Here is a 13,332-nt window from a genome sequence, read left to right on the forward strand (position 1 = left end):
ACGGTACGCTCTTTCGAGCAGGTAGTCAGCATTCGGAGGATTTACTCAGAAGCAAACCCATTGCCCAGCAACTGAGTTTACTCTCTCAGGTAAAGGATGGCTTTAGTTCTTCCCATGAAAATCAGTGGGGTTTAACAGTGCTTCCCGTAGCGTGCCTCTGTGATCGCGTGTCCACAGAGGGCTCTAGAGTGCCACTCAACCGTGCCATGGGATTAGCAAAGGACTGGTATACAGAGATAATGGCAGGCCAAAAAAGATAGAAGTAAAATCCAGTAGTTCAGGTTACGCTGAAAGAAAAATAGTACTTGTGGTCGAGGCTGTGGCAGGATCAGATTTACAGGGCAATCCTCAGGATAAGGCCACAGTTAATAAGGACCCAAAAAGGGGCAGGCCGACGGGCAACAAAGAATATTTGTCCTTCGTCCAGCAAAAAGTTTTACTCTTCCCAGGCTATGCTCTTGGATGCTCCTGCCTTCGCTCTGCAAGCTGTTGGGTGGGTTTCTGCAGATGGAGAAAGCAATTTCATGACCTGCTGAATAAGAGAGTGGAGTTTGCACTCAGAAAGGCCCATGAAGCCATTGCAATGTCTAGTGAAGCTTTGGCTACTTCTTCTTTGGTTTCCTGGGCTTCCACCATATGGACCAAGAAACCCATTGAGCTACTACCTCCATCCAACCGTAGAATGTTGAAGGGGGCCAATAAAGTTCTAAAAGTTAATTCTTTTACAGTGAAAGCCACCTTAGACACCCTCATGTCATCCCGAGCAGCGGCCTGCACGGTCACATTGCAGTATCTGGCTGAGAGTGCAGTTGACTGATCTGCATTTCAAGTCCAGCATCGGTGCATACCCCTTCCAGGGAGACCACTTGTTTGGAAATGCTCTGGAGAGTATCCTGGTAGACACAAAGGACAAGAAGAAGGCTATGCCCAGATTTGTCTCCAGGTCTGACAGGAAGACTCCTGGACACCTTACCTTTAGGCCTCAAAGGTTGCTTCCAAGATTTCAAGAGACACTAGGAAGACATCCTGGGGGAACAGCTCTAATAATTCATTTTGTTGCCAGGGATCCTACAATCCCTTCAATAGCTCTAACAAGACCAACAAATCTAACAGTGACATCAACAATACCAAAGCATGACTATGGTATGTGGAGGGAGGAGGCTACTTCTGTTACGGCAGGCATGGTCTCCACATCAGATGGATGCCTGGGCATTGGAAATTGTCTCCAAGGGGTACTCTATAAGAGTTTTCCATGGTTTCCCCCCAGGGATTCATTTAGTGATGAGGAAGCTGGATTGTCCTCTGGTAGACTATTCACCTCTCCATCCAACCACCAGCTGGAGAGGTTCTACACCAGGTATTTTTGCCCTCAGGTGGAAGACACCAACACACTAACCACAGACTGGCCCCAAGGACTCTGATACGTGTTCCCTCCCATTCCGATACTTCTACAACTTCTTCACAGAATCAGAGAACTGCAGGGTCTTGTCATAGCCGTAGCCAGATGACCTTGGTTTTCAACCCTCCTCTACACCTAAAAATTGAGGAAGATATGCTCATGTAGGAACCACTATGTCATCCCAATCCTCAGTGGTTTCACTGGTCTGCATGGAAGTTGAACAGAGGAAGTTGATGGCCAGTGGCATCTTGTAGTATTTACCCTGCTGGCATCTCGATGCCCTGCCACCACTACAATTGCACTCGGAAAGCGTTTGCCAGACGGCGCAGGAAGAAAAAGAAGGATCCATTGAAACCCAATATCCCAACAGTCCTTGAATTCCTGCAAGATGATAGGGAACAAGGGCTTAAAGCATCCACACTCAAAAGGCAGGAGGCAGCTCTTGCTACAGTACTTCTGCACTTTAGAGATTCTCCCCTAATTCGGTACCCTCTTCTTCAGTAGTTTCTCAAAGGCGCCTCCCAACTGGATCCTCCTCAGTTACGCAGGTTCACCTACCTGGAGACTTCACATGGTGATGTCCGTTCTCACAGTCCCCCCTTTTGAGCCAACGCAAGACATTCACTTGAAGTGCCTTTGGATGAAGACTCCTTTCCTGATCACAGCAACTTCTGCCAAAGAGTTTCGGAATTAGGCGCGCTCTCCATCAATACAAACCTCTCTGTCTTTCACCATGACAAGGTAATCATGCTTCCGAATCACGCGTTTAAAACCAAGGCCTCATCTATCTTCAACCTAAACCAGGAAATTTGTCTACCTGCCTTTTGCCTCAAACCTCACCCCACTGAGAGAACATAGCATAAGTTAGATGTCAGAAGATCCCTGAAGATGTTCATGAAACAAACGGAATGTTTCACTCAATGTTCCTAACAAAGGACAACCTATGTCTAAGACCTCGATTAGTTCTACCTCAAGGCTTGTATTGGTGAGACCTATAAGGTGACTAAGACCATAATTCCAGATGGAATTATGGTACATTCCATATGCAGTGTTCTCCAACAGGGCCTCAGTAGTTGAGATTTGTAGGCCTGCAACCTGGTCCACTCCGACATTTGTCACAAACACTACAAGTTGGACTTGTATCGTTCCACTGGAATGGCTTTTGGTAGGAGAGTATTACAGTATGTTCTGGATTAATAAAAAGAGTTGATATCCCATGTATTTTTGGGGGACACTGCTTTGGGAGGTCCCACTCAAGATGTCCTTGTACCTCACTGGGAGAACGGGCTGTTGGATACTCATTGCAAATGGTTCTTCTCTTATGAGGTCAGGACGATATCTTGTCCCTCCCATTGCATCTTCTGTACTCTACCCTATCAAGGCCGCTTTAACCTTATCTACCTGTTGGACAAGTTTTTAACCCTTTGTTCATACTGTTATTCTTGTTCTTCCTGTTACTGATCAGCTTCGCTTTCTGTTTCTTAGTATTGTTTCACAGTTTGAGTCTGAGTTATAGTTTTTTCCAAGTATTGAACTGCTAACAGACCATCCAGACTAAAGAGGGCTGATCTGCATCAAGGAGACAGGAAGGTCAAGATTCTGTTTCCTGCCTCCCTAAGTAAAGATGGATGGACATCATCCAGTCAAGATGTCCTCCTGACCTCATAGGAGAAGGGCCATTCATGGTAAGTATCCAATGGTTCATTCTCTCGGAATACTCTCAGACCCCTACCTCACAAGTTGTCTGCTGTAAGCCACTTTGAGACTCTTTGCAGTTGAGAAAAGTGGGGTATAAATCCAAACTTCTTCTTCTCCGCTTTGACTCAACCCCCTGGAATGGGCTTTGGAGGGTAGCGTATCCCTGCCATGATGGCAAGGAAGGTGCAGTGGTGCATAGGCAGGCAGACATACCTGTTTCTTTGCCACTGCCTAGTTTGCTGTGTGGATGCTCATCAGAAGAAGAAGAAGAGTTGGATTTATATCCCCCCTTTCTCTCCTGTAAGAAGACTCAAAGGGGCTTTGCAAACTCCTTTTCCTTCCCCCCTCACAACAAACACCCTATGAGGTAGATGGGGCCAAGAGAGCTCCGAAGAACTGTGACTAGCCCAAGGTCACCCAGCTGGTATGTGTTGGAGTGCACAAGCTAATCTGAATTCCCCAGATAAGCCTCCACAGCTCAAGTGGCAGAGCAGGGAATCAAATCCGGTTCCTCCAGATTAGTACACCTGCTCTTAACCACTACGCCATTGCTGCTGCTGCTGCTGCTTTTACAGGGGGTTCTTCTGTCCCTGGTATGTATTTCTCAGCAGAAGCAGAAGATATTTCACACCTCCCAGGAATGGCATAGAAGGAAGAGGATCAAATGTGTCTCCTCTGGAGTTCCAAATGCTAGAGCCCTTCCTGAAGGGGGTGTGTCTGGTACAGAAGTGAGCTGACTTTTCCCTTTCCTCCTTCAGGCAACAGTAAAAAGGCCAGGGTTCCATTAGGCTTCCCTATGGGGTGTAAAGGGAAGAACAGTCCCACATCATGCTCTGAAAGGCACCCCATAGCCTGATTCTTTCGAATCACAGTAGTCTAGTTCTCCTCCCATCCCCTTTTCAACATAAACGCACAGCTGAATTGATTCTGGCTTCTCCTGGACCCAAGAAAAATCAATACATATTTTCCCACTTAACACGTTGCATTTTTAAAAAGAAGGTTGGCCGCAAAATGTTTTCCTTGCTGCATTCTTAGTTGTGCAGCAGCTGAATGGTTTAGAAGTGTGGAGGAGTCCATGGAGTCAGAACAGGAACGAGAGGAAAATGCTCCCAAACGGTCTCAGGCTGTGGTAGGTCGATTCCCCACCCACCATTAGATGTGCGCTCCTCACAGCAAATACCCCAGGGTCCTGCAGCACTCCCCACGACACCAGCAGCGACAACACAGTGAAAAGAAGAAGAGGAGGAGGAGGAGGAGTTTGGATTTATATCCCCCCTTTCTCTCCTGTAGGAGACTCAAAGGGGCTTACAATCTCCTTGCCCTTCCCCCCTCACAACAAACACCCTGTGAGGTAGGTGGGGCTGAGAGAGCTCCGAGAAGCTGTGACTAGCCCAAGGTCACCCAGCTGGCGTGTGTGGGAGTGCACAGGCTAATCTGAATTCCCCAGATAAGCCTCCACAGCTCAGCCAGCAGAGCGGAGAATCAAACCCGGTTCCTCCAGATTAGATACACGAGCTCTTAACCTCCTATGCGGTCACCCCGATTCTGCCGCTCCTCCCACCCCTCAGCGCGCGTCATTTCGGATCCTGGTCGGAAGTACGCCTTTTTGAAACCGCGCACCGAACACGGAGCAGGGGTCTCCTCCACTTTCACTTTTGAAGTGGGGAATCGGCCGTAAACAACCAGAGCAGAGTAAAAATGTCTCCTTGCCGCAGGGTCCGTGTGACTCTTGTCTTGTCCACAGATGGCTTGGGAGGACGTGAAGAGCGAGATGGTTGGGGAGAAGGGGCTGTCACCGGAGGTTGCAGATCATATTGGAGAATATGTCCAGCTTCACGGTAAGTCTGGAAGCATGAGAGTGTGTGCTTGTGTATATCTCTTACTGTTGAAATCCAGATTATACTGACACGTAGTATGGAGGAGGAGAAACGAGGCATCACTTGTGCGGGAGCCTGTTCACACACGACAGAAACCCCGTTCACAAGTTATAATGACCCCTCTATACTTTGGGATCACACCCCCGAAATCTAGCCCTGCAGTATATTTAGAACAGCTTGTTAATTATAAGTGCAGATGGGTCATGACCAGAGCAAGGTGCAACTCATTCCCCTCTGTCTATCTTCAAGGTTGTTTCCTTAACATCCCACAAAGTGAGCGTTGTTGTCGGTACTGTCCCAACGCTAAGGACTCAATCCCTCATATCCTGCTTTACTGTTCGAGGTCTAATGATATTGGAACCGATCTGGGAGCTTTACTACCTCTAGAATTTATGTTTCTCTCAGACAAACTAAAAATTTCTAAGCTATTGAACAGCCCTCATGTAGAAATTTCTGAAGCAGTTGCCACATTTTTAATCCATGTTCTACATGATATAAAACAATGATCCTGTTTTTGTACTTGGAATGTATGGTACTTCTGGTTTATGCCTAATAAAGGTTTTTGGATTGGATTGGATTGGATTGGATTGGATTGGAAGTTACAATGAATGCATGTACAGTTCACTTACTGTGAACTCTTGATATTTGTTTATAAATGGATCTATTGTTACATTCCATGCATGTACAGCTGAAATAGTTGCCCAGATCCCAGGCCCTAGTTTCATTTGTAAAGTGTACACATGTTGGCTCTTCCCTACTAAGAGATGTACATGCATTCCTTGTAACATGTGAACGGGGCTAGGAGAGGAAAGGGAGGAAGGCTCAGAAACACAACTATATGGCAGTTGTGAATGTGGTTTCCAGGTCCACTCTCATACCCTCAGGATAGACACAACCAGTGGTGGGATTCAGCAGGTTTGCACCACTTTGGCAGAAACGGCTGTTAAAATGGCATTCATTGAAAATGCTGGGGGGAAGAATTAGGACTAATAAAAGGAAACACTTCTTCACACAACGTGTGATTGGTGTTTGGAATATGCTGCCACAGGAGGTGGTGATGGCCACTAACCTGGATAGCTTTAAAAAGGGCTTGGACAGATTGATGGAGGAGAAGTCGATTTATGGCTACCAATCTTGATCCTCCTTGATCTGAGGTTGCAAATGCCTTAGCAGACCAGGTGCTCAGGAGTAGCAGCAGCAGCAGAAGGCCATTGCTTTCACATCCTGCCTGTGAGCTCCCAAAGGCACCTGGTGGGCCACTGCGAGTAGCAGAGTGCTGGACTAGATGGACTCTGGTCTGATCCAGCAGGCTTGTTCTTATGTTCCGAGTTGTTAAATTATTTGAATCCCACCACTGGACACAACTGGTTTGCACACTGGAAGTTTGTACTTCTCTCCAGGAAGTAAGAAGCAGAGCTGTTTCGAACAATCTAGTTATGCGGGAAGATAGGAAGCATCAGTCAAGAAGGCTCCCAAGACAGGAAGCACAAGGGTTTACTTTCTTTCCGCCCTTACAAAATGCCATTGGTTTCAGTGCCAATCATGGAGGGGGGGCGGGGGGGCCGGAGCAGCCATTAGTCTCGTCCTCTCTTCCTTCCAAATGAGTAAAGCCACAAGGGTTGACCTGGCACTCCAGCCCAAGGTATGTACATTATCAGGAGCAAACAAGAAAAGGAGAAAGAGGAATGAGCTGGCACATTCCCCGAACAAACCCCTCATTCTCAATGGCAGGGTTGTTTGAAAAAGAAAAGGGTTTTGATTTGCACGACAATCTCTCCTTTTCCTTTCCTTTGTGCCTAAATTTAATTCACTCTCAGTGTATCCTGTTCAAAAACAGTTGAGTTAAATGGGGGAAAGGTTAGTGACTGAACCAGCCTATAGAAAGGAGAATCTTCAAGTAACTTCACTGGCACAAGTCAATTTCACACAAGGCAACGATCTCGCATGTCTTGCTTCTGCAGGCGGGCTGAGTCTGATCGAAGAGCTGCTGCAGGACCCCAAGTTATCCCAGAACAAGCTGGCCAGGGAAGGGCTGGGGGACATGAAGCTTCTGTTTGAGTACCTGATCCTTTTCGGCATCTCAGCTCAAGTGAGTGTGCGCGTCACTCCTCGCCTGACGGACAATTTCAGCTGGGAGCTTTCTGCCTGCTGATGAGGTTCTCCTCCTGCCTTCCAGATTTCCTTTGACCTGAGCCTGGCTCGTGGCCTGGACTACTACACCGGAGTAATCTATGAGGCTGTCTTGATTCAGCCGCAGAACGACCACACGGAGGAGTCTGTTGGCGTGGGCAGCGTGGCCGGGGGAGGCCGCTACGACGGGCTGGTGGGAATGTTCGACCCCAAGGGGCGGAAGGTGCCCTGCGTGGGAGTCAGCATCGGCATCGAGCGCATCTTCTCGATTATGGAGCAGAAGGCTGAGGTGAGAGGTTTCCTTTCGCGAGGGTTCATTCATTCATTCATTCATTGGACTTGTACCCCGCTCTCCCCCATGGGGCTCAGAGCGGCTAACAACCAACAAAACAGAATAACAGAATCAAATATGAGCAATAAATAAATATGAACAACAACAAGTACACCAAAACCATAACCCCAGCTTATCAGACATCACTAAACAGCATGTCAACAATATTGACATTTCTTAACGGAATAACAAACAGCAAAAGCATATTAGCACTTAGCATAAAATATAACTGCATCATACACATCATACACATAACAGCAAGACATAACACCACAATACTATTCCTGCATCTTATCCCTCTTTTAAAGGAAGACCAATATGTTAAATTTAGGAACATTAGTTCTTAAAAGATGGCTTTCTTGTGACTAGTGTGCTTCCACACAATACAATCACAAATAAATCCAAAACCCACTAACTAGCCAATAAACCTAAAAACAATATAACACAATACGAACCTCAGTGACTAATACTAAATCCTATATACTAAGCTAAGCTAATTCCATCTTTAAGCTAGCACTAAACAACTTTTTACCCCACTACCACATAAGACAATATAACAACTGAAGGGCAACAGTCTGACCACCCACCCTATTGTGTGTGTGGCACGAGGCCAGTCTGCTTGGGAGGAACGAGCCACAAGGCTCACCCATCCCAAAGTGCACTGCCGGGCGTCTCTCAGAGCTTGGGAGGAGGTTTGTGCTGTGTGTTCTGGGAGGAGTTTAGACCAAAAAGTTGAACATCTGGGTATCCACAAGTGAAGTCCTAGCCATAGGGATCAGTGATGCTTCCAGGGACCACTGGGGTTCCCTGAGCAGGTGTTACTCAACTCAGCATCTGAGGAGCCTTCATTTGGGGCCCTTTTCAGGAGTCAACTTCTTATGTATCTTTAATGCAAAACAATAATAACTTTCTTCTTTTGTGTGTCTGTGTGTGTGTGTGTGTGTCTGTCTGTGTGTGTCTGTCTGTCTGTCTGTGTGTGTGTGTGTGTGTGTGTGTGTCTGTGTGTGTGTGTGTGTGTGTGTCTGTGTGTGTGTGTCTGTGTGTCTGTGTGTGTGTGTGTGTCTGTCTGTCTGTGTGTCTGTCTCTGTGTGTGTCTGTGTGTGTGTGTGTGTGTCTGTCTGTGTGTGTCTGTGTGTGTCTGTGTCTGTGTCTGTGTGTGTGTGTGTGTCTGTCTGTGTGTGTGTGTGTCTGTGCGTGTGTCTCTGTGTGTCTGTGTGTGTGTGTCTCTGGTGTGTGTGGGTGTGTGTGTGTGGGTGTGGGTGTGGGGGGGTGTGTGTGTGTGTGTGTGTGTGTGTGTGTGTGTGTGTGTGTGTGTGTGTGTGTGTGTGTGTGTGTGTGTGTCCGTCCTCCTCCCTGCACCCCCAGGAAAGGAGTTAGCATGCAAACCAAGTTGCCACATTCTCCTATGCCAGTGATGGCGAACCTTTTTGAGACCGGGTTCCCAAACTGCAACCCCAAACCCGCTTATTTATCGCAAAGTGCCAACACGGCAATTTAACCTGAATACTGAGGTTTTAGTTTAGAAGAAACGGTTGGCTCCAAGGCATGCGTTACTTGGGAGTAAGCTTGGTGGTAGTCTTTGGCTTTGCTTTGAAGCAACCATGCAACTCTTCGGACGGGTGAATCAAGACCCTAGGAGGGTTTCCTCAGAAGCAAGCCCCATTGCCAGCAACCGAGCTTTCTTCCAGGTAAAGGATCGTGCTTTAGTTCTTTGCATGAAAATCAGTGGGGTTTAACAGCGCTTAACAGGGTTACCTACAGTGCTTCCCCAAAACTAGGTCTTAGGTTTAATGCTAATAATCAAGCCCAGTGGCCCAGGCCAGCAAAGATGTGTGTGTGTGTGTGTGTGTGTGGTGATTTCCCCCCCACATGACAAACTCTATTTGCGCGTGCCCACAGAGAGGGCTCTGAGTGCCACCTCTGGCACCCATGCCATAGGTTCGCCACCACTGTCCTATGTGGTAAAAGCAAACCTACCGTGGGTGGATCTACCGTGGGTCAACAGCCATCGAACTCAAAACCACTTGGAATCTAATATTTCCTTTGACTCCTGGTTTAACTGCTTTTCCTCTCTATACAGCAGTTCTGATCATGCCATCGAGTCCACGGATTCACGCTTGAGCCCACTTCCTGGTTGGGATAACTCCCAAATGCACTCAGTCATGAACATCTTAAATAGGACCACTCCCAATATCCATCGTTAGGTATCCCCATTGTGGGCCAGCTTATGAAAGCTGTCTGTGTACCCTACTCTATGTACCCTTCAGAGTTTTAATTGGTTTCTAAACTCCAAGCAGACTCTTCCTTGGTCCACAACATTTGAGGGCTCTTGACCTTTAACAAGGTCATGGAACTTTCCTGGGTCATGGTCAGCATTTTTCCAGCGGCACAAAAATTGTTCCCCCGATTTCAGCTCACGTGTTTAAACCCTTGGGCTTTTTAAGCTTCTTTTGGGTTAATCATGATGAAGGCACAACAGATATGATAATAGATTTGGTAATGTATTTGCTTCCTTTACACCCTGCCTTTCTCCTCACTTCCACTTTCTCCTCACAACGAGCCTGTGAGGTAGGTTAGGGAGAGTGTGTATGACTGGCCCACAGTCAAGCCAGCAAGCTCCTATGGAGAGGTCAAACTTGACTTTCCCAGATCCTAGTTGAAAGTTCTAACCACTGCACTGTACTGACTCTTATAAACTGCTGAAATGAGGGAAACAATCAACAGCACCCAGCATTTCAGTTCTGTAGAGCAAGATAGGTAACATACAGAGAAAACCTTCAGTTTGCAAAGAGCTGTTTTTCTGGCGGAGTGGATAGCTGAAGATACCAGTCCTGCTCTCCACTATACATTACGGTTGCAGGCTTTAATCGGGATAGCGAGTTCAGTCAATCATGCTTTCCAATTGGCAAGGTTGTAAATTTTCATGTGCAGAGCTAGGAAGGAGAATGGAAATATTAAACCTCACCTCTGCATAATGAAGACCCACTCACTGCATTTACAAAGACTTGCAAAGAATAAAAAAGTCGTTCAGCAGTAAGTAAGCAGTAAGGGCTGGTGGTTTTGAGTGCATACCTTTGCAGCACCAGAATAACACACCTGCCCTCTGGCATCGAGCCACGCAAGTTTCTTGTGCTGTCTGTTTAACATTATCTAGGAAATTGACATCTGTAAATAATGCAGCTGCAGGAAGCAAGTGCATCCTATTGCAGTGGTGGCGAACCTATGGCACTCCAGTTGTTCATGGACTACAATTCCCATCAGCCCCTGCCGCCATGCCACCATGCTGGCAGGGGCTGATGGGAATTGTAGTTCATGAACATCTGGAGTGCCATAGGTTCACCACCAGGGTCCTATTGCAAGGGTGATGCCACAGATCCACAGTGAAACGTTACTGGGAAAGCGTGCCTTAGTAACTAGTCTGCAAGGTCCCATTAACTTAATGGGTGACAGGATGCCCATTTTGGTTCATCCCAGTGCCTCCCTTCAGGCAGAGTTGGCCTTCACCAAGGCAACATCTTGAGGGCTGCATTGTAATCCCTGACCCATTTTGAAAGAGAACAGCCCACTGTGTAAGGTAAAAGTTATTCCTAGGGGAGAGCTACTTTCTTCTCAGGGCAAAAGATCCTTTACGCATCACACCCTATAGAAATCTGGGACAGTTGCTGAAGTGCCCATTTAACTAGGATCTTAAAGGGGAAGGGCTGGCTGTATGACTGGAATAAGATGTTGGCCCTTATCAGAAAGAACAAAACATCTCATTTGCAGCAACAATTTGCTGACAGCAGTTCACATTCCAGCCACTTCCTTATGGAAGAGAGCAAAGTCTTTTGCCAGCGCAATTATTCTGAAGTGCATGTTGCTCCATTAAAAGCTGGTGGGTTGGCTTTGCAAGGTGGGGGTTTTTTTTTTGTCCTAATTACATTTTGCTTGCATGTTAATTTTGTAAACTGTAATGGCCAAGTGTCCTGAGAGCCAGCGTGGTGCAGTGGCTAAGAGCAGGTGCACTCTAATCTGGAGAACCGGGTTTGATTCCCCGCTCTGCCACTTGAGCTGTGGAAGCTTATCAGGGGAACCAGATTAGCTTGTGCACTCCCACACATGCCAGCCGGGTGACCTTGGGCTAGTCACAGTTCTTCAGAGCTCTCTCAGCCCCACCCACCTCACAGGGTGTTTGTTGTGGGGGGGGGAGGGAGGGAGGGAAAGGAGATTGTAAGCCTCTTTGTGTCTCCTCGCAGGAGAGAAAGAGGGGATTTAAATCCAAACTCTTCTTTTTCTCTAAACTGAACTGTGCATCATTGCTTTACCACTATCTGTAGACGGACAGATCTTCCAACCAGAACGTTAATGCCAGCCACTTCAGGTCATGCGAATACCCAATATGTATCTATCCATAGACGTTCCGGCAACAACCTACCTAGTGGAAAGAACTTGTTGCATTTCTCCTCTATTCACACCTCTAGGAATGCAAGCCTGAAGAAGTCAACGTTCGTCTGCAGACATTTGTGACCAGTTCACGGCAGCACCTGCTGTCTCCGATAGCACTGAAAGACTTGCCCAATTTGATTCCAGCAGTTTTGGAAGAGCCTTTCACCCCTTTCACTCTCACTTTGCTATTGGACACACAAGGTGTTGGGGTTCTCTTGTGTTAGGAAGATGCCTTACACTTTGCCTTTCTCAAAACCCTTTTGCTCCTTCAGGCTTCTGAGGAGAAGATTCGGACAACAGAGACGCAGGTGCTGGTGGCGTCTGCTCAGAAGAAGCTCCTCGAAGAGAGGCTGAAGCTCGTTTCAGAGCTGTGGGATTCCGGGATCAAGGTGCGACTGCGATACATGTATCGGAAAAAAGTCAGGCCCATACTTTGAGCCGGAGACTGGGTGACCCTCTGCCTTGGCACTTGGGAGAAGGGGAGGATGCAGTGGTGGGATCCAACCAGATCAGGGGTCTGCAATTGGCTGTGCTGGCAGGGGCTGATGGGATACAAATCCCATGAACATCTGGAGAGCTGCAGGTTGCAGACCCCTGAACCAGATGAACCACCAGTTCCCCCCGCCGCCGCCCACTTACCTGGCTGCTGCACCCGCAGCCATCCCTTTCTGATGTTGGGTGGGGGGAGGTGAGGGAAGGTGGTGGCTTTGGGGGACCGGCTGCGGCGTGGTCTTTGGGGGAGGATAGGAGACCTGCTGGAGCGCCAGCAGGGCAGGTCACCCTGGCAGGCTGTGACCTGCCAGGGTGGCCTGCTCTAATGGAGTTCCAGCAGGCCTCCTGGCCCTCCCTGAAAGGCTGCGTGCCATGGTACCACCTCAGGGTAGCCGCCAATTGGGTCACGCACCTGTGGGCCGGTGGCCTGATCTGCAGCCACCCTTGGGTGGTGCCTTGGAGGGATCCAGCTGGTTAACTACCAGTTTGGTAGAACCAGTGCAAACTGGCTGAATCCCACCTCTGGGAGGACCCTTTTGTCTGATCAAGTAATCCTAAGTCACTATCTCCTATTACCCATTCCATCTGTTTACAGTTACTGATCCAAGACATTTTGGTACCAGTACTTGTGTTGCTTCCAGCCTTTCTTTCCCAGCAATGGTCTGTGCCACGCAGGCACGAATCTGAGTCAGCATCTTCCGTCTTTGAGAAATGAGCCAAGGTTTCTGCATTTGCTACAATCTGGAAGTTCTGGGATTCCCTTCCCGAGCAAATACTTTTGCTTAATAGCAAGGATAGCTGATCTTGTCTGCTCCCCTCCTCATTAGATATCGGTCGCTGTTTCTGTTTTGCAGGTCCTCTCTGTGCTCATTGAGAAGCCTTGTGCTGCGTCCCAAGATGTCAGGTTATCTGTTAAAAGCTAAAAAGTCCCTGAAAGTTTTTAGTGCCAATCCAGTGATTTTTGGAACTGATGAATTCCC

General features: G+C 47.7%; 2 protein-coding genes across 2 annotated transcripts in view; one reads left to right on the forward strand and one right to left on the reverse strand.

Moving 5' to 3' along the window:
• The window catches only part of IK (IK cytokine), a 375,513-nt gene that overhangs the window by 279,238 nt on the left and 82,943 nt on the right, over positions 1-13,332 (reverse strand). The gene's annotated exons all lie outside the window — the stretch shown is intronic.
• The window catches only part of LOC125443438 (histidine--tRNA ligase, cytoplasmic-like), a 45,231-nt gene that overhangs the window by 22,408 nt on the left and 9,491 nt on the right, over positions 1-13,332 (forward strand). Inside the window, exons 8-11 of the mRNA XM_048515559.1 lie at positions 4,842-4,935; positions 6,936-7,063; positions 7,151-7,393; positions 12,133-12,249. Coding sequence (XP_048371516.1) covers positions 4,842-4,935; positions 6,936-7,063; positions 7,151-7,393; positions 12,133-12,249 — 582 coding nt within the window. The remainder of the gene's footprint in view (positions 1-4,841; positions 4,936-6,935; positions 7,064-7,150; positions 7,394-12,132; positions 12,250-13,332) is intronic.

Source organism: Sphaerodactylus townsendi, linkage group LG14, assembly GCF_021028975.2.
Source record: "Sphaerodactylus townsendi isolate TG3544 linkage group LG14, MPM_Stown_v2.3, whole genome shotgun sequence".
Classification (NCBI taxonomy): Eukaryota; Metazoa; Chordata; class Lepidosauria; order Squamata; family Sphaerodactylidae; genus Sphaerodactylus; species Sphaerodactylus townsendi.